We start from the raw sequence: 22,635 nt of genomic DNA, 5'->3' as shown, positions 1-22,635 counted from the left end.
CAAAGTAATGGTGACTACTGAAATATGATGCTAGAGACATCTACGTGAAAAGCAATCAATCTAAAGATCTAACTGTAACATATATTTTAGAACAAATTAACTGGAAAAATTACAGCAAACTATTTCAAGAAAACTGAATAAAGCATTCCTCACAGTTAAACAAAACTGAATGGCAACAGAAATGATGTAGCAATAACCAAAAAGAAAATACCACAGTGTAAAACGTGCCTTCCACAATCATGACAGTGATTAACATAATTAATCACTTTATTTTGATTAATATAATTCTAAATATTCAAAGAAGGTGGAGGTAAGAATATGAGCTCACCAAATTACCCTCCTGAAGTATACTTGAAATAAATAAATAAATCTGTTAGATATTTCACCAGTGTTTGTTTTAATCAGTAGTTTCTAAATGCTAAGAGATATTCCTGGAAACAGTTCAAACTATGTGTTAATAATTGATCATGATTTACTATAATCTCCTTTATAAATAGAACTATGTTTTATAAGCATGTTTATATGCTAAACATAGAAATAACCTAAACAATCCCCCAAATGCCTTTCTGAGACATACTGAACAGTAAGCTTATTTATAAACTTTATGAAGTCTACACCAAAAAATAATTTCAAAATCAAATTTAAATTCATGTAAGGGTTTAAGGAAATCACGATCTAAAGTCAGGCACATCTGAAGTTTGAATCTCAAACTAACTCATGACCAGTGTTTTGGTGTAAAACAAATGTTAGTTTTTAATAGTACTCAGACACACATATAATTATGGTGGACAGTATTGTGAATTGCATTCAGACTGCTTCTGGAATCTTAGCTCAACTAGTGAATGGCTACATGACTGGTGTCACATTTCTGAGCCTTTCTTTAATAATAGCTGTTATTTATACATTCTCACTTTATGCCAGGCATGGCCATAAGTGTCATATATCAAGTTATACTTACTCATTATAGGACATACAACTTATATAGCATATTAATGCATGCACATTTGCTAATGCTACCATAAGACTACTAGTATCTTCATTTAAATACATGACAGGTTAAGTAACTTGCCCAAAGTCTTAGACTGGTCCATAATCAATGCTCTAAACACTACATTTTTAATTCATGGATTATATATGCTTTTAAGTCATATTTTCACAGGAACTCCAAGAGAGGACAAAATACAATTCAAATGTTCAGTAAATGTATTTAAATTGAAAGATCACTCACAGATCAGATCATTATCAGGTAACAGATTAAAAATTAAATTGCAACTTTCTGATTATCTAAAGATATAATAACACCATTAAAAAGAAAGAAGCTTAAGAATAACTTATCTTTATGTTCATCCTAGCAAAAATGTTTACTGAATAATTTTTTTTACCACAAGGTCAAATTAATCCTTATTTTAGAAAACTGCTGTTTTTGTTCAGTCACTAAGTTGTGTCTGACGTTTTGTGACTCCATGGGCTGCAGCATGCTAGGCTTCCCTGTCCTTCATTATCTCCTGGAATTTGCTCAGATTCACGTCCACTGGGTAAGTGAGGCTATCTAACCATCTCATCCTCTGCTGCCTACTTAGAAACTAAAACTTCCAATTGATTATGCACTATAATTAAATTCATAATTTTTACATATTTCTATTCCATTTGCCAAAAATTTATGCTAAATGATAAGGGAGCAATTTGAATTGATGTGTTAGACAAAAGTCAAAGAGAAAAAAATTTAAGTATTTTTTTTCTCTTTATAACGTTTTGCTTAACAATATCTTTGCTGCTGCTGCTGCTGCTAAGTCGCTTCAGTCATGTCTGACCCTGTGCGACCCCATAGAGGGCAGCCCACCAGGCTCCTCTGTCCCTGGGATTCTCCAGGCAAGAACACTGGAGTGGGCTGCCATTTCCTCCTCCAATGCATGAAAGTGAAAAGTGAAAGTGAAGACGCTCAGTCGTGTCTGACTCTTAGCGACCCCATGGACTGCAGCCTACCAGGCTCCTCTGTCCATGGGATTTTCCAGGCAAGAGTACAGTGTCTTTAGATTTCCATAAATACTCAGTTCTGTGTACAATAAAGTATCTGTGAGCAGCATGATAAAAGTTATGTTCCAAATTGCATCCATACATTAACTGCCAAAAGAGGCTACATAATAATTTTTGAAAGTGAAAAAAAAGTCCTCTGGACCTTCTATAATATGCAAAGTCAAAGGAAATGGATAGCCTAATGATACAGCCACGAGGAGGTGGCCAGCAGAGTTCAGTGATTGGGAAAGAAAGCTTGACAAAATCTAGGTATATTAGTCAGTTCCTTAAAATATTTTATCTCTCTGCAAGTTCTGAATTGTCAGCAGTGTAAAAAGTACCTCCAGAAGGAGTCTATATTTTATACCTCTATATTCATAACTACTGTAGCCATTTTTCATACTGTTGTAAAAAGGCAGAACCAATCAGCTGGCAGATGACTGTCTTTGGCTCAGCAGAAACTTCCATTTCGTGTAATAAAGACAAACACACACAATCTGAATACATTCTCACTGGGGAAGCATGGAGGGGTGGAAGACTCTTTTCATGTCATTTACTTTATAAATTATTTCTAAGATGCATATTTTTTTCCCTCAGGCTGTCCAAAGGCAGAGTTCCATTGTGCATTTCCAAAATGCAGTCCTTTGTAAGTAATTTCAATGGCCCTTAATAAAATCCTATGAATCACATTATACATTCAAAAATATGATCATTCTAATACATATCTTTCATGTTTTTCTCTCAAAATCGTAAGCAGAACTTCTCTTTTACTGAAGTGTATCCTTTAGGCATTTACTTGTGGTCATTTGGAATTTAAAATGTACTTCATTTAACACTATTGCACATATAGTAATTTGATAGGCTTTTAATTCGTGGAAGGATTCATACCATAAAAACGCTTTAAAAATCTGTTCTAGATTCAGATAAAAAAGTATATGTATGTTCTCTTCTTTTAAAATGAAGAATTATTTTTAATTCTGGTAGAATATGATACTAAAAGTGAAAAAAAAGTGAAAGTGTGAGTCACTCAGTCGTGTCCGATTCTTTGTAACCCATGCATGTGATAAAACCATCAACAATTCTAAAGCTCTCTTTCTTTTTTTTCCTTGTCTCCACTAGACCCATTGGGAGTACAATGGCTTAGGTCACAACATGAAACATCATGCTAATTAATCTGCTAATTAACTGGTATAAGAAATATATTGCATGAAGCAGATTGCTGTATTACTTTGTTTCAACTTTTGTGTAACCACTAATTTAGAATCATCTAATCATGCTCTTTAATCCAAATGTTAATCTCAGATGGCAGTAACACATGACTGCTGAGGAGCTCCCTTGTAAGACACGTACTGCATTTCTTCCCAGTACTAAAAATGGTTTACTGAAAGATGAAAAGATGCTTTGTTTACAGATCCTTGGTATTCATTTGAATATAATCTCTCCTAATGCAGTACTAATAACAAGATATCCTCAAAAACATTTGCTCAAACATCTTCATCCAAATAGTGAGACATCTGTTTGATAAGTTATCACAGGATTTTTATTAAAAAGGCTCATATAACCAATTGCTTCGTTAATATCATTAATATTTTCCTTAACACATTTTTTGTTTGATTACGTGACTTATCAACCAAGGTTCAATTTGGGGTTCAAATAAATGACAGATTTGTAACTAATAAATATTAAGGGGTTTTAAAAAGTCAACCAGCAGAATAGTTAGATTACGCGATACCCACTTGAAATCTACTATCAAGAGGCAGCCGGTTTCTGATCTTTCTGAAATGCATATACCAAATGTCTGCTGCTTTCATAAGCCTGACACATAGGGAAGAAAAAGTCCTTGCTGACCTGCCTTTTAACTGCTAGACACAGAGAGAAGAAGAAAGATTAGAGACCTAGGTCCCCCTCAGTTGCTACTGAGACAGATTTTCACTGACACAACTGGGCAATAGCAATTAAAAAACAAGGTTGAGCTATACCTGATCTCAGAACACCAATCTCTTAAAACAGGAAATGTTCACTTTCCCTCCAACATCTAAGGATTGAGTCTAGAAAGATATTCATTTTTAATCATATTAATCTTAACTCCTCATTAGAAATTCACAAAAAGCAGCACAAGATAGGTTATTATAGGGGAATTAACATCCACGAAAATATACAGTAGCCAGCTTTTTCATAAAAAACTGTAGAAATTATTACAATGTATAGTCTAATAAAAATCTGTAGTTGGCTTTTTTCTTTTCGGTTGCTAAACTATGATATAAACTTAAAATATAACTTTCTCTTGTTTTCACTAGCAATTCTATGAGTTTACAAGAACACAGAGCCACTTCTGAGGCCTACATTTTCCAAAGTCACATTTATTCAATATATTTCATCTAGAAAGTAGTTTAAAATAGGCCAAACTGAGCATTTTCAATGCTTATTTTTCTTCTCTCCAATATGCTTACTTAACCAACTACTATATTTAAAATGAAAGCCACTGACTTCGCCGATACTAAATATGATCCAATTCAATTCAGCACGTATTTAGTTTATATTTCATTCATTCAAATCTTATCAGCCAATAAATGCAGCACTGTTTTCTGCTTAATGAACTACTTTGAAAATAAAGCCCTCATCATATTTAACAGATATTAAATATTTTCAAAGAATAACAACTGCCTGTTTATGGATTGGCTGTCATAATCAGCATTACCCTTAGTTTTTATGATAAGCTGATATATTTTCCATTCTTAAGTTTCACAATTTTTAAGCTATTAATAATGTGAAAGAATCGCATTCCCTTATGATTGTGGATAAAGTGATCTCCAAAAATTGTTTCTTAACCTTTTGGAAACTTTCATCATGTAACACAGGCTTGATTTCAGCTTTCACAGTTTCCTTTCACTTGTCTATGACTGAAGAAATTACAGCTCACAGAACTCCCAGATTTGAACTGTAGTGGATCAGAAACTTATTCCCCTGGAGAACCTGGGCCTGCACAATTTTTCTAAGTTTCACACCATAGCATACAGAAAAGAGTGAGGGTTTGGCATTACACTTTTCTGTGAGGTGCCTTTTACTTCACTTTTGCCAGTGATACTGAGTTTATTTTGGCCCATGAACATCTCAGCCAACAATCACCTCATTCTATTCATGTCAATTATAAAAACAATAAGAAAATTAATAATACCATTGTTTATTGAGTTCTTGTTATGTCATACTCACTTTACCTGGATGAATCTCATTTAATCATCACAACTAATTTATGAAGTAGATACTGTTTTAACTCCATATTATATACAAAGCAATGGAGGCAGAGAGATGTTATTTGTTCAAAAGTCACTCAAGTTACGTGCATGAACCATGTTTCAAACTCAGGCAGCCTGGATTCCAGACCCTGAAATCTTAACCACTGTGATATCCCATCATTTAGCACATGGCATTGTAACATTCAGCCTGCACGGCTGGAATTCCCATTAGACTGGGAGCTCTCCCTATTCAAAGAATGCAGCTGACATATTCCTCAGTCCACTCAGATTCCAGCAGCAAAGTCTTTATTTAAAAAGAAGTTGCAGCAAATAGTACATATTTATATTAATACACTTTAAGCATGCAAAACAAGTAAGAGAAAAACTTTTCTCTTCTTCCCTTTATACAGTATTTAGAGCAGACCTTTCACCACAGATTCCGTCTTTATCCAATATTTCAGTGAGCTAGAACATCTGAATACCTTTCACATCTAAGTCATGCATTCTGAATCTGCCTCGCACAGGTTAATAGATGTGTGATCTAGGGAACCACAAAATTTATCTCTGCACCCCCAAATAGTTTCAGAACCTATCTTGAACTCCTAACTATAATTGTGTTTGCCATGAAAGCTGTGACCCACCTATTGAATGTGGCCTCTGAAACCAGACTGCCAGGGCTCAATGCTCAGCAGTACCTCCTGCTAATTCTGTAGCTTTGCAAATTTACCAAAACTCTCTGTTCCTCATTTCCTCATCTGTAAAATGGGTCTCATGCAATAATAGTATCTAACCTCATGAGGTTGTTATAAATATTAAACAGAGCAATTACTATATCATCTGTACAGAGTAGGGTCTTGGGAACTTAAGTTTAAAATATTATCAGAGAAATATGAAAATCTGTTTGACTATATATACCAAAACAGTGAAGTAGAATAATAGTAGCCCCCCAAAATAGCAATAACTAAAAACAAATTTTCATCCCCAATGATATTTTTTTAATCCATGTGTATTCAATCTGATGGATTCTGGACATAATTTTTCAAATGGAATTCCCATTCACAATTATACTGCTCTGTGTAGCTATTTCCCTCAAGCCAAGTCTAGTCTCCTCTCCCTCCTCTCTTTTTTTCCAAATGGATAGAGGCAAAGGACAAGTGTAGAAGTTTTAAGTAGAGATACCAGGACTTGGGAGAGGTTTGATAGGTCCCATTTAAATTTTTAATCTTGTAAAATAAAGACTAAATTGACAAAATTAAATTTTATTATCAATATCAGTTCCATAAATGGCCAGAAGTTCACCTAAATGTAAAAAGAAAAACAATTCAGAGTGACCAATTTCTGCATAAGGAACTTTGAAGATTATCCATGCCATCTTTGTGATATTGAAAGTGACACTATTTTGCAAGTCAGTATGCTGCAATGAAAAAAAATCCACAAGATATATGTGCTTTCATTTTGCTTCCCACTGTTTCTCTGACCTTTCTCAGTTGGAGTAGTAGCAGGAAACTAAAATAAAAGTACTGTTTTTCTGTGAGGCACTTTGTGAATAAACAGTCGGGAAATCAGAACAGTTGTAAGACTTCTCTGCCTGTTGCTTCTCCTAAGCAGAGAATTACTATTAGTCAAAAGAGCCTACGGCAATCAACATCAGGGGCTAGTGTTTCTTTCTTTTCTGAAACCAATAAGGCTGATCCAAGTCCAAAAACGCTTTTGAAGTTATAGAGACCTTCATGTGTTGATCAATCCTTGAGTGGTAAAGAGCAAGAAAAACTGGTTCTAGATCTTTAATACATTCTGCCAGGGAATTCATTCAACTCAGTGAAGTACAAAAAGGTTTCCTCTATTACAAATTGAGTGTTTTGTACTTGGGTGCTGCTTGGTTCAGTTAACTTAGAGGGAGCTATTGATTCCAGACTTGATTATTTGTATGTCAGTGCATATCTCTATTAAGTCAAGCTAAGGCTGGAACAGCAACAACTGTAAATTCATAATTTTTCTTGGTCCTAAGGCATAGGTTGAGATTTGGGTCAATTTAAGTGAAAAACAGCATGTGATTCTCTTAATAAGGATTATCACTATTGATTATTGATATAATCACTATTCTATAGCATGGTGTTAATATTTCTAAGACATCAAAACCTAAGAATTAAGTTAATTTATTAGGAGTTAAGAATGCAAATGATTTTTAAATTGATAGTTCAGTCCAAACCCATCCTTTATGGGTGAGAGAGCTTAGCACCGGGTAATGCAAAAAAAGCACCCTCAAGTCTGGCTATTTTGCACCAGAGTAAAATTTGGCATCAAGCAAGACTCCTGACCCTGTTCAGGGTGCTATTCTCTAAACATTCTCAAATATATCTCTGTCAAACCTTTCTCTTTATCTTAAGTGGCTAAGCTCTTCACTTTCAAATTGTAAAGATGCAGAAAATACAGTTTAAAACCAGCAACACGAATATACTTTACATCTGATTTTAAGAGACTATTAAAAATACAGACATTTTATAAAGTAGACTTCTTTATTATTTTGGCCACAGAAAAATATTCAATACAATAGAATTATACAGCTTGTAGACTTATAATTTATTATAATAGCATAAGAAACAAAATCCCTGTAATAGTATAGATAGGGTACCAGCTTCAGTTGATTGTCACATAGAAAAAAGAGGTAAAAAATTTCAACTCTAAAGTTAATCAGTAATATAAAGAGAAATAAACATAAATACCAGCGTACAATAGTTTCAAAATTATTATGGCACATAGTGACCTCAAAAAATACATCAATCTGTTTGAAACACTATCTTATCTACGTTAATGCATGGTCACTTGTATAATTCAGATTGAAAAAAAGTGGGGAAAAAATACATGTAACTTATTGGCATATTTAAAAATTAGAACACAAATATTTCCCCAGTCTCATCTGTAAGAGCAGCCGTGATTCACATTCTCTGTCGCTGAATAAAGAAATCTTAAGGAATATAGTAGGACTTTCCAACTGTCTTCAAACTGATTTCACAGGAGCCTACTCTCATTATTTTCAGGCATCAGTACTATCTTAATTTAAATGGCTCAATTGCATTAAATATTATACTTAATTGGAGAGCCTTTGCAGTAGTCATTCTATCTTCAGAACTGCTTCTTTTGTGAATAATAATCTTTAATATGATCATGACATATAGGAAATGGCTTAAGACGGTTTACTCTACCTCTTTACATTCTAGGTAACAAACCAAAGTGCAAATGTCAATCGTTAAGTTTTACCTTCTCCCACTGATACATACAGGCACACACACAAATGCATACATATACACTCACGCCCATACACAAATTAGACTTTATACAGTATCTTCAATTGAGTAAGTAACTATAATGTAAAGAGTTACTTCCCACATGCTATTCACCTTTAATAAAATCTAAAAAGTCCTCCTCTGCATACCTAAATGCATAGGACCACAAATGTAAAAGGCCAGTTTCCTATTAAATAATGGCCGTACATTCCTATAACACTTAAGAAGGTTTACCCTAAATTCAATCAGAAATTGTATCAAATGTCTGTGAGATATATCCTGATCTTCTGCTTTTACACCATAATAAACTCTGTTTCAACAAGTATCAGATTGACCTAAATTTTATTTTCTCTTATGTCCATTAGTTTCTCATTTTCCCTGATTGGCAGTAGTATTTCTTCTTAGCCTTGTGAAATAGTATGGAACAAGCTAATTGTCTCAGAATTCAGTCCTGAGGTATACGTTTCCATTTTCTTTGTTGATCTAGCACAGGCTCAGGTGATTTCTACATAATGCATCCAATTAGTTCAAGCAAGGCAAATGAAATCACATCTATAATAATTTCCATCTTATTAACTATAAAGAGTAAGTAAGAGGATGTTTCTCCACTCTTTGCTTGAGTCCTTTCAAGTGCAAACCAAAGGAAAAGGATTTCCTGTTCTTTTCATACTCTTGAATGTGATGATACTTGATTCAGTGTCTCCATTGTAATTGATAAGATTGTAAAACCTCTCTCACATCCCTTCTTTATTCTATACTGAGAGTTTAATTTTCTTTTTCAGCTGTTTGCAGATTATAGTTTGATTCCTTTTTTGCCGAGAATTTATTTTAAAGCCATTTTGTTTTCTTCCAAATCAGAGCTTCATTTTACTCAGCTAGTGGTCCTGCCCCTTGGGAATCGATTTCTTTTTACACAGGACTAATCCAGGTTTATTAGGATCCAACACCTTTAGTTGGAACAGTCCATGTATTTCACTTACGAGCACATACATTCATTTTACACGATTCCTCAATGTGGCCAGGGGGTTTCGTGGTCTGCACTGTATCCACCTATAAAAAATACAAAAATATATGTCTGCTTTACAGGGATGTGAGTAGGGTTTTGTTAGCCTAGATCCAAAACTTGGATGCATATTTTGGCTGATAGTATTCTTTCCTTCTTTAAGATGTTTTTGTAGTGGCCATAACCTCTTTTTTAGAATTCATAGAGACATAACTGTTCCAGCTACAATGAACAATCTTAGGGCATCTACATCAATGCTATTGGCTAATCTCCTGGATTCCATCTTCGACAAGAGATATTTGCATGGTAAAAGAAACATTGAATTATTGTTTTTCAGGCTTTGAGTACTTAAAGGAGAGGGGCTGTCAGGGAAGGAAGTGTTGTTGGCTTTATTTATATTATAAATACAAATAAGAATGAAATGGTAATTTTGTTATCAGTTCTTTTACAATTTACTGTCCCTAAAATCTCTGGGAGGTGAGCTTGATCTGAATGTTCACATCCTTCAAAGTAGCTCTCTAGTCTCTAAATGCAATCATGGAAATCTGAGCATTTTACACATCATCAACAAATGGTTCACTGATTTATGGTCAAGGATGAACTATTAAAACTATCCCCTTCAAAAATATGACCATAAAAAGGTATTGTTTTTTACAAGTGAAAGTAATGATAATACTCCTTTAAAATGTTTTGGTGCCAATATGAGTTTTAAATAGTATTGAATATTTATTGCTTTGAATTTGAGCCTGACCAATAGTCTGATTTCTGCTTTCTGACAAAAAATGCACAGAATATTGTTTCCAGTTTAATGATGCAATTGATGTCAGTAAAAGCTTTAATGAGTTTGAACATTGTCAAAAAGGATAATAAATCACTTCCATAAAATAAAAATGCTACAGTTCACTACCAAAAGAATTAGAATGTTTTAAGAATTAAAAAAAAAAAATTAGTACTGTACCTAATTTCCAATGTCACAATGCATCAGCACATGAGAATCAAGGTTAGAAAAGAAGTAAATGAATTCTTTCACTGAATAATCAACTAACTCACATTTGAAAGTAAATGGAACAAAAAAGTAATGTCTAATTTAAAAATTGCTTATATTCAAGAGCATTTAAGATGCTTAAAAATTGTTCTGACTGCAGATTATCCATATTAGCTGTATAAATTTAAGCAGCTTTAAAATGCCTTTAATTTATTAAGTTAAATTTTATCTTTTCTAGAAATAGCATATATTTTCTTTCTCTAGCAAGTTTTAAAACTTAGCATAATTTAAGATATTCTGGCCAATAACACACGGAAGACAAGTTTACCATGGAATCTATGCTAAGTGAGTTTTCATGATTTAGATTGTAAGTTTAAGATGAACATGTGCTAAGTCGCTTCAGTTGTGTCCAACTCTTTGCAACCCATGGACTGTAACTCACCAGGCTCCTCTGTCCATGGGATTTTCCAGGCAAGAATACTGGAGTGGGTTGCTATTTCCTTCTCCAGAAGTTCTTCCCCACCGAGGGATGGAACCTGCATCTCTTATGTCTCCTTTACCACTAGTGCCATCTAGGAAGCTCTAAGATGAACATAGATTATCTAATCAGAACACCAATCGTACATGACACTTGTCATTTAAAAACTGCTTTATACAAAAATGAAAACTATATATTTAAAAGTTTCAGATACTGTTTTTTATTTTCAAACCAATGAGAATGATGTAGCCATAATGCACAACTAGACTACATTAGATCATCCCGTTAGGTACTACCTATCATGGTTGTGCTAAGTTGCTCAGTCGTGTCTGACTCTTTGCAATCCTATGGACTGTAGCCCACCAGGCTCCTCTGTTCATGGGATTCTTTAGGCAAGAATCCTGGAGTGGGTTGCCATTTCCTCCTCCAGGGGATCTTCCAGACCCAGGAATCAAACCCACATCCTCTAAGACTCCTATATTGGCAGGCAGCTTCTTTACCACTGAGCAACCTGGGAAGTCCATATCTTTGCCTGGAGAATCCCATGGACAGAGGAGCCTGGCAGGCTATAGTCTATGGGGTCACAAAGAGACGAACACAACCTAGCGACTGAGCAGGAGCACTATATATATAGTGCTATATATATATATATATATACACACACACAGTGCTATATATATACACACATACATATATATATATACACAGTGCTATATATATATATATATATAGTGCTCCTGCTCAGTCGCTAAGTTGTGTTCGTCTCTTTGTGACCCCATAGACTATAGCCTGCCAGGCTCCTCTGTCCATGGGATTCTCCAGGCAAAGATATGTATATATATACACATACTGGAGAAGGCAATGGCACCCCACTCCAGTACTCTTGCCTGGAAAATCCCATGGACGGAGGAGCCTGGTAGGCTGCAGTCTATGGGGTCGCTAAGAGTCGGACACGACTGAACAACTTCACTTTCACTTTTCACTTTCATGCATTGGAGAAGGAAATGGCAACCCACTTCAGTGTTCTTGCCTAGAGAATCCCAGGGATGGGGGAGCCTGGTGGGCTGCCGTCTATGCAGTCACACAGAGTTGGACACGACTGAAGCAACTTAGCATATACACATACGTACATACATACATATATAATTATCTTTGTAAAGTTATTCACTTAACTGTTTCATCCTGTCAAGGCTACAGTGTAGTTTAGAAGAACAAACCTCATTTCCATGGTTTACTACTTTATTCTCAGTGTTGGGACATGGTTGTCTCTCAATAAAACTGCTCTAATGAATGAATACCTGTTGGAAATAGCTAGCTAAACAAATCACAATACTGGTCACATCACTGTACCACTTTTGTCTAATTTTAATATTTTGAAATCATGTTTTTGACTTTCTATTATTTGTCATATGATAGGTTATGAAACAGACATTTTTGAGCTGTATTGACATTCTTCATTTTATTATCATTTTATTTTACCCACTTTTTCTATATTTTTCAACTTGGCCTGTCCATTTAAAATTTCATTAATTTTCTCTTTTTAACCTTTTCCATATAACTGTCATTCTTTTCTTTCCTTAAAGGGAATATTCTATTTAAAATGTTCTGTAAGGTTTTCAATAAGTGAATAAGTAAAACAATAAAAACATAGGAAATCAGAGGCATCAAAGTGTTTCATCTTCTAAAGACTTGACATTCTTTTAAAAGCATACCCAAGAAACAGAATGCATTTACCACATTGCCATGAAACATAATGAAATCCTCTTATTAAAATATTACTGAGGAATAGAGCTCTCTCATGTCATAAATTAACTATGGAAGGGCAGGTTTCACGTTTGTGGTTTCAAGCTTTGATGCACTGAACAAATGCAGCTGTGCACTAATATTCACCTGTCACTAAAGCCAAGAAAGTGGATTCTTTCCTCACCATTAAAGATTCATGTTTAAAAACAAAAATGAGTACCTCAAATCACTTATTGAGCTCATGGAGAACTACTTAGGAATCACCATTCTGCAAACAGTCATTGATGAGGGTCAGGGTAGAAATGGATGTTACCAGGATTGGTTTGTTTTGATTTGAATCAGCTAATTAAAACGGCCCTGGAAGCAATTTTCACATCACTGCCCACTGAGGAGATAGGCTCCAGTAAATCAGACCAAACCAATCTTTCAGTCAGGTCCAATTCTGCTGAAGTTGTATAGACGCAGCTTTTGTCTTCCCCTTCCAGCCATTCTCTTCAATTTTTTTCTATCACCCAGGCAACAAGCCACACACACACACACACACACACACACACACACAAAGATGAAACCAAGCCATTCCTGGAGCACGTTTTACCAGGCCATCTCTATAACTCACTCAGTTTTCATTTCTTAATCAGACTGAAATAAGCTTGGAATTAATTATCAAAAACCATCACAAAATTGTAAAGCAATTATCCTCCAATTAAAATAAATAAATTAATTAAAAAAATATTAGTAAAAAGTTAAATGATAAAAGCTTTGTTCTTTTCCAGATTTCTCTGGCCTTATCCCTGACTAGTGCTTGGAAAAGAAAGCTGAATTATGCAGAGAACAGGAATAAGATTCAGATTTAAGTACAAGAATACAATGAACACTCATACAAAGGAATAAACACTTTCTTAATAATTCTGAAAAAATTCCAATCATAAACAAGCAAATGTATATATTTTGAAAGGAACATGTATCTATTTTGTACTTATTTTTATTAGGCATGCTTCAAAACTAAGTCACACACCTACGTAATTGGTGTAGATTAAGTACAAGTGTCTGTTGAATGTGTTTGCATATAATTGGCAATATGTAAAAGATTCTATGAATATTCATTATTTTTTTCTCTGACTGATGTTAAGATCTAGGTGAAAGTAAAAGGCATCATGTAAAAAGTAAAGTCTATTCCATGACACAGAAAATGCAATTGATGGTAGTTTCTGCAATCTAGGAACAGAAAGTGGATTTTCATATTTTACAGCAAATGCATAATATCAGAGCTAAGTCAAGGGACAGCCATCATCAAGACTGAAAGTTTATTATTTAAAAAAATAATGGAAAATCATTTGAAATAGAAAGTGAGACAGAAGGTTAACATGAGATTTGGTGAATGGAGGACTATGAAGATAATTCTGAATGAATTATATGATCATGTTTTACTCCATTTTGACATATAAATGAGGTACCAAAACTCAAATTATAATTATTCGTTACTATATCATCTGCATAGATGTTTATTACAAGATTGCACTTAATTATTTAACTTTCCCTCACAAAGTCCTTGTGAAGTCGCAATTATAAGTTTGCTCGTTTTACATATGAGGGAATTAAAGATCAGAGAGCTTAATCTTCTTATATAAAAATCACATAGATAATGGGAGAATCAGGGCCCCAAACCAAGACTTTGGTTATTAATCAAAGATTGTTCTTCCTCAGCATTATGTTTCTGGATAATTGTTTTTTAAATTTGACTTTGAATCTTTTAAAAATATACATATAAGTTATAACTGAAAATGTCTCTATTTTTGCCATTGTTTCAGGAATAAGCAAAACTATGCAAGCTTTCTATACTATTATAAATGAGTGTGTTTGAAATTCAGTTCTAGAAGCCTGTGTGTTAGAGTCAGGATTCTATCATAATTACTTAAATTTGTGAATACATAAGAAGCAACTTCAACATATCTGAAGGTTGTCTAAACTTACAAAAAAAAGAAAAACACAGAAAGAAAAGGAATAAATAAGACAAATTCCACCTAATCAAAGAAAGGGGTGTTTATAACCATTTACCTGTGTAATTGGAGAAGGAAATGGCAACCCACTCCAGTACTCTTGCCTGGAAATTCCCATGGACGGAGGAGCCTGGTAGGCTACAGTCCATGGGGTCGCAAAGAGTCGGACACGACTGAGCGACTTCACTTTCTTTTCATCCTGCATATATGGAGAAGGGAATGGCAATCCACTCCAGTATTCTTGCCTGGAGAATTCCATGGATGGTGAAGTCTGGTGGGTTAGTCTGTGGGGTCGCAAAGAGTCAGACATGACTGAGCGACTAACACACACACCTGTGTAATAGTGCACACACACACACACAAAGGCCATTCACTAGCACTGTTTAATTTACATTCTTTGGAAAAGAGGGCTTTTAAATGGTGAGTCAACGTCTGAATTGGCCATGGAAGGCAAGGGATTGGATAATATCATACCACTTCCACATCATAGGTAATTTGCTCTCACTACAGAATACGAATGATGTGGGCCCTAACAAAAAAGTGCCGTGGGTTGGATAGCCAAGCAATCAATATTTATTGACTGGCTGGCTGTTAGAATCATGGAATCTCAGTGTTAGAAAGAATGCCAAAGGTTACAGAGTCGAATCATGTGAAAGATATCGTGGGAGGCATGGGGGAAATACAAAGAAACAAAAGTCACAGTCTTGCCTCTGAAGACATTTTTATGTGTACAAATATATACGTATAAACAGATGATTAATCTTGAGGAGGAAAAGACAAGAACCCAGGAGGTAAAACTATGAGAGCTCTGAAGAGTGAGAAGAGACTATGATGGGGGAGGAGGAAGAGGGCTCCTGGACTAACTGAACCTGAGATTGGGTCTTAAAAACCAGATAAGCTTGACATCTATGGAAATGAGGGAAAACTACATTCCAAAAAGGAAAGCTGTGAGGAAGATGGGTGGTGAAGTCAGGAGGCAGTGAGTGGATTTCCCTGCCGAAATCAGAGATTTCTGTAATTCCATTCAACTTCACTGCAAGCTGTTTTCTCTACTTAGATCAAGTCTACATATAAAAGGATGCGATGTAATAATTAAAAGCAGCAACAACAAAGTGTCCTGAATATCCTAAATTAGAAATACAGACAAATTAAAGTAACTGTCAAAAGTCAGAGAGAGCAAAAATCGACTGTTTTTGTTAAAACTAACATAATCAAGTTTTTGAGGATTCTTGCTCTAGAACTGCCTATTTCTAAAGGTTAAATTGTGTACATCTTAATTCACAATTTTATTTTTTATTGTTTTACTTCTAAATGACATTTTAAAGGAACACTCTTTCTAAACAAGTGAGGGACGGGGATCAATTCAAACAGACTGAAAGTGAAAGTAGCTAAGTCTTGTTCAACACTTTGGGACTCCAAGGACTGTACAGTCCATGGGATTCTCCAGGCCAGAATACTGGAATAGGTAGCCTTTCCCTTCTTAAGGGGATCTTCTCAACACAGGGATCAAACCCAGGTCTCCCACATTGCAGGCATATTCTTTACAGCTGAGCCACAAGAGAAGCCAAAGAATACTGGAGTGGGTAGCCTATCCATTCTCCAGCTGCTCTTCCTGACCCAGGAATTGAACCAGGATCTCCTGCACTGCAGGCAGATTCTTTACCAACTGAGCTACCAGGGAAGCCCTCAAACAGACTGCTAGGCATCAAGGAAACAAAAACACAAGACTGAACCTCAGCTTCAGTCTACTGACAAAACATGCTCCACCAAAGAAGGGAATGGCAAGCCACTTCAGTATTCTTGCCTTGAGAACCCCATAAACAGTAAGAAAAGGCAAAAGGATAGAACACTGAAAGATGAACTCCATGGGTTGGTAGGTGCCCAATATACTACTGGAGATCAGTGGAGAAATAACTCCAGAAAGAATAAAGAGACGGGGCCAAACAAAAGCAACACCCAATTGTGGCTGTGACTGGTGAGGGAAGTAAAGTCTGATGCTGTAAAGAGCAATATTGCATAGGAATCGGGAATGTTAGGTCCATGAATCAAGGCAAATTGGAAGTGGTCAAACAGGAGATGGCAAGAGTGAACACGGACATTAATCAGTGAATTAAAATGGACTGAAATGAGTGAATTTAACTCAGATGATCATTAAATCTACTACTAAGGGCAGGAATCCCTTAGAAGAAATGGAGTAGCCATCATGGTCAACAAAAGAATCCAAAATGCAGTACTTGGATATAATCTCAAAAATGACAGAATGATCTCTGTTTCCAAGGCAAACAATTCAATACCAAGATAATCCAAGTCTATGCCCTGACCAGTAATGCTGAAGTTGAGTGGTTATATGAAGACCTACAAGACCTTCTAGAACTAACACCCCAAAAGATGTCCTTTTCATTATAGGGGACTGGAACACAAAAGTAGGAAGTCAAGAAATACATGGAGTAACAGACAAATTTGGCCTCGGAGTACAGAAAGAAGCAGGACAAAGGCTAATAGAGTTTTGCCAATAGAATGCACTGGTTATAGCAAACACCCTCTTCCAACAACACAAGAGAATACTACATATTACATCACCAGATGGTCAACACTAAAATCAGATTGATTATATTCTTTGTAGCCAAAGATGGAGAAGCTCTATACAGTCAGCAAAAATAAGACTGGAGGCTGACTGTAGCTCAGATCATGAGCTCCTTATTGCCAAATTCATACTTAAATTGAAGAAAGTAGGGAAAACCACTAGACCATTCAGGTATGACCTAAATCAAATCCCTTACAATTATAGAGTGGAAGTGAGAAATAGATTTAAGGGAATAGATCTGATATACAGAGTGCCTGAAGAACTATGGATGGAGGTTTATGACATTGTACAGGGACAGGGTTTATCATTCCCAAGAAATTTTTTCATTCCCAAGAAAAAGAAATGCAAAAAGGCAAAATAGTTGTCTGAGGAGGCCTTACAAATAGCTATGAAAAGAAGAGAAGAGAAACGCAAAAGAGAAAAGGAAAGATATACCAATTTGAATGCAGAGTTCCAAAGAATAGTAAGGAGAGATGAGACAGCCTTCCTCAGTGATCAATGCAAAGAAACAGAGGAAAGGAATAGAATGGGAAAGACTAGAGATCTCTTCAAGAAAAATTAGAGATACTAAGGGAGTATTTCATACAGAGATGGGCAAAATAAAGGACAGAATATTATGGACCTAACAAAAGCAGAAGATATTAAGAAGAGGTAGCAAGAATACACAGAAGAACTGTACAAAAAAGATCTTCACGACCCAGTTAATCACGATGGTGTGATCACTGACCTAGAGTCAGACATCCTGGAATGTGAAGTCAAGTGGGCCTTAGAAAGCATCGCTATGAACAAAGCTGGTGGAGGTGATGGAATTTCAGGTGAGCTATTTCAAATCCTAAGAGATGATGCTGTGAAACTGCTGCATTCAATATGCCAGCAAATTTGGAAAACTCAGCAGTGGCCACAGGAGTGGAAAAGGTCAGTTTTCATTCCAATCCCAAAGAAAGGCAATGCCAAAGAATGTTCAAAGTACTGCACAACTGCACTCATCTCACATGCTAGGAAAGTAATGCTCAAAATTCTCCAAGCAAGGCTTCAACAGTGCATAAACTGTTGATGTTCAAGCTGTATTTAGAGATGGTAGAGGAACCAGAGACCAAATTGCCAACATCCGCTGGATCACTGAAGAAGCAAGAGAGTTCCAGAAAAACATCTACTTCTGCTTTATTGACCACGCCAAAGCCTTTGACTGTGTGGATCACAACAAACTATAGAAAATTCTTCAAGAGATGGGAATACCAGACCACCTGACCTACCTCCTGAGAAATCTGTATGCAGGTCAGGAAGCAACAGTTAGAACTGGACATGGAACAACAGACTGGTTCCAAATTGGGAAAGGAGTACATCAAGGCTGTGTACATCAACCCTGCTTATTTAACTTATATGCAGAGTACGTCATGTGAAATGCTGGGATGGATGAAGCACAGGCTAGACTCAAGATTGCAGGAGAAATATCAATAACCTCAGATAAGCAGATGACACCACCCTTATGGCAGAAAGTGAAGAAGAACTAAAGAGCCTCTTGATGAAAGTCAAAGAGGAGAGTGAAAAAGCTGGCTTAAAATTCAACATTCAGAAAACTAAGACCATGGCATACAGTCCCATCACTTCATGGCAAATAGAAGGGTAAACAATGGGAATAGTGAGAGACTTTATTTTTTGAGGCTCCAAAATCACTGCAGATGGTGACTGCAGCCATGAAATTAAAAGATGCTTTCTCCTTGGAATAAAAGTTATGACCAATCTAGACACTTTATTAAAAAGAAGAGACACTGCTTTGCCAACAAAAGTCCATCTAGTCAAAGCTCTGGTTTTCCTGTGGTCATGTATGGATGTGAGAGTTGGACTATAAAGAAAGCTGAGGACTGAAGAATTAATGCTTTTGAACTGCGGTATTGGAGAAGACTCTTGAGAGTCCCCTGGACTGCAAGGAGATCCAACCAGTCCATCCTGAAGGAAACGAGTCCTGAATATTCATTGGAAGGACTGATGCTGAAGCTGAAACTCAATATTTTGGCCACCTGATGCGAAGAACTGACTCATTGGAAAATATCCTGATGCTGGGAAAGACTGAAGGCTGGAGGAAAAGGGGAACAGAGGATGAAATGGTTGGATGGCATCACCAACTCAATGAACATGAGTTTGAATAAACTCCAGGAGTTGGTGATGGACAGGGAGGCCTGGTGTGCTACAGGCCATGGGGTGCAAATACTCAGACACGACTGAGCAACTGAACTGAACTGACTGAACCTCAGGTTTACAGTGCCAATTACATGTGGTCAAAGTTGACCATTCATGCATCTCCATTCTTAAAGCTGAGAATAACATGTAAAATGATGTTAACTTAAGGTGTCATCATTATCCTCCTCAGACCATGGTATTGGCCACCTTTGGAAACAAAAACAGAACTGGCTAGTATTCATGTGCCAAAGCAATAAGTCTCTGGAGAAAGAGAGACTAGATGTAACGAGAAGGTGAAATGAATAGCAATCTTGGCTGTTCTTAAATGCCACTTAAATGCAATTATGTGCCCCAAATACTGAGTCTACTTTGCGATCCTTAAACACTCACAGAGGGGAGTAGAAAGCAGCCATCAAACACTAGAAAGTGTTTCTAGATGATGGATAAAGTTACTAAGAGTCATATACACTACCAGGGAAGTGAAGGTAATGTCCAATGAGTTTTAACTGTCTTGAAAATGTTAATGTGCAATAGGACAATATTACAAAATCCAACCAACCAGTTTCTTGCTCATGAAAGATAATATTAAAAGTGTATGGTATGGGGAGGGAGGAGGGAGGAGGGTTCAGGATGGGGAGCACATGTATACCTGTGATGGATTCATTTTGATATTTGGCAAAACTAATACAATTATGTAAAGTTTAAAAATAAAATAAAATTTAAAAAAAAAGTAAAAAAAAAAAGTGTAGAACTGGCACCATGTTTGTAGTTCAGTTGAGTTCAGTTGCTCAGTTGTGTCTGACTCTTTGAGACCCGGTGGACTGTAGCATGCTAGACTTTCCTGTCCATCATCAACTCTCGGAGCTTTCTAAGTTGAATATACTTCTCTTTTAATGTGATTTGTGGTCGATCGGCTTTAAAAAATCTATGCTTTCTGATCATTAGAAATGTCTAGGAATGTTTTTTATAAATACTTTCAGAAATACTAAGTGGTGATGATTTAAGGACTGACATGAGTATATTAGCATAATGACTTTTAGGACATAAAAAGATATTATATCAGCAACTAATACAGAAATACAATTTCAGAGATAAGGAACTCACCTGAAACCACCCTCTACCAAATTATTCATTTTACCAGTGATAACACTGAGGCCCAGGGGGATGACAAGACATTTAGTATAACACTGCAACTTTAGGATTAAAACTAAATGCTCTTGCTCCCAAATCAGTAGTTTATTTCCACTTAATTTATGAGAATTACATCTCAAAGAAATATAAAACTGGGAGATGAGATTATTTAAAAACCAAGCAGCTCTAATTTCAGGACAGTTCAGTTGTGAAATGCAGGGAAGACATACAAGTTAGATAGACTTATTTTTAATTTACAATGGACTTTGCACCCATAATGTCAGTGGGTTCATCAAAAACAACCAATGGCAATTATATGATAAATACGAAAATGAGATTCTTTGTAACAAAAATGTTTCTGTGTGGGCTAAGTTACAGAATCTCTTTTTATTTTGAAACACTTGAAAAATCTTAAGAAATTAATAAAAATTACTTTAAGTCAAGCTTCTTTATAGCTTCATTTCAAAATTTTGGGGGATGGTTCCAATCAATATTGCACAGAATTTTTTAATATGCTTTGTATGAAAAGGACCACAAATCTTACACTTTAAAATAGGTCACAAGTCTTAAGGAACTTAATAAAAATGCAATATGGTGTTTTTAACATAGAAAAGATTATTTGCTTCTTTTTTGCTCCTTTGTCTTATACGTTCAGTGTGATATATTAGTTTAATTAAAGTCTACCAAATTATCATAAGGATTTTATGTGCTGCAAATAATTGGCTTTGTTCTCGTCTCACTTTTTCTTAATGGGAGCAGAACATTCTTTCTTTCTTCTTTTTTTTTTTTTTTAAATGATACTTAGTAAAAGATACCAGAAAATTACAGGGAAGAAAAGTTAAATGAGGTGCCTAATGAAGTGACCTTTGTCATCTTGGACATGAAATAAAATTAAGCCTGCACTAATGCAATGAACATAAGTCAATGTTTTCAAAGAGTTAAGAGGATAGGTAATATTATGGCTCAGGGCCAAATCGTACCAAGAATCCTTCCATACATAAAAATGACAATCCTATTAATATGAAAAGCTGATAGGCCCTAAAATGAAGTAAAATATATAAATAGATCATGTAATAAGATTTTTTTATGGAAGCTATAATGAATCAATCTTTTTCATGGGACAGATTTAGGTGATAATCCAGATAAAGCATATTATCAGATACCTATTTGATAAGAGACAATTTAAGCATGTAAGTGAACAGAGAATTAACAAATGTGGCATATTAAATCAAAGTTGTTTCAGAGAGTAACAATACTAACATAACCACTCTTGCCATAGTTGAGTGGGAACAAATTATAGTTAAAATATACAGTCATTGACAAGACTACTATCTCTAACAGTAGCAAAACAAAAAACAGAATAACCTATGAACAGGAAATCAATTAACTGACTACTGTATGAAATCTGAAAGATGGAAATTATGAGTGACTTTCTTATAGCATAATTTTTAAAGTGTGTTAAAGAATATGTGTAAGATATGAAAGATAATCAGCAGTGCTTATTTTGTTAGAAGAAAAAATGTGATCACTATTCATCTACCATTGTCTTTAAAGAAACATAATCTATATATTATGGACTTCCTGAAAAACTCTGAGCTTTTAATTTGTCCTCTGAATTACTTTTTGTTTAAAATATGCTTCTATCCCTGGCTTCATAATATGATAAGTGTTTTCAATTGCTAATAATAACTAACACTCTATTGAGTGTTTACGAGATCTCAGGCTAATGCATGCAGTCCCTAGGAAGTAGATAATATTATTAACCCCACTTGACAAAGAAGGGACTTGAACAGAGAAATTAACTTGCTTAAAACACAGCTCTAAAAATGGCAGTGCTGGAATTTTAAACCAAAGAAGTCTCATCGTTGTGTCTGCTTTTAACTGACTACTCTCTACTGCCTCTCTAGTGAAACAATTGTTCTGAAAAGTAGGTTTTTATCAAATTTGCTATACCTTTTCAAATATACTCAACAACATTTTTTCAGGTAGAGTGTTATTGCATTTTT

The 22,635-nt window shown here is 35.4% G+C and overlaps 1 protein-coding gene across 6 annotated transcripts in view; it reads right to left on the bottom strand.

Moving 5' to 3' along the window:
- Positions 1–22,635, bottom strand: part of PCDH7 (protocadherin 7) — a 472,964-nt gene that overhangs the window by 387,368 nt on the left and 62,961 nt on the right. Inside the window, exon 2 of one of the 6 annotated variants that reach the window (XM_070372250.1) lies at positions 7,743–9,580. The exons of the other annotated variants lie outside the window; for them this stretch is intronic. Coding sequence (XP_070228351.1) covers positions 9,503–9,580 — 78 coding nt within the window. The 3' untranslated portion in view covers positions 7,743–9,502. Of the gene's footprint in view, positions 1–7,742; positions 9,581–22,635 lie in introns of those variants that run through there. 6 annotated transcript variants of the gene reach the window in all.

This window comes from Bos mutus, chromosome 6 (assembly GCF_027580195.1).
Source record: "Bos mutus isolate GX-2022 chromosome 6, NWIPB_WYAK_1.1, whole genome shotgun sequence".
Taxonomy (NCBI): domain Eukaryota; kingdom Metazoa; phylum Chordata; class Mammalia; order Artiodactyla; family Bovidae; genus Bos; species Bos mutus.
This window is presented reverse-complemented; position numbering and strand designations above follow the sequence as displayed.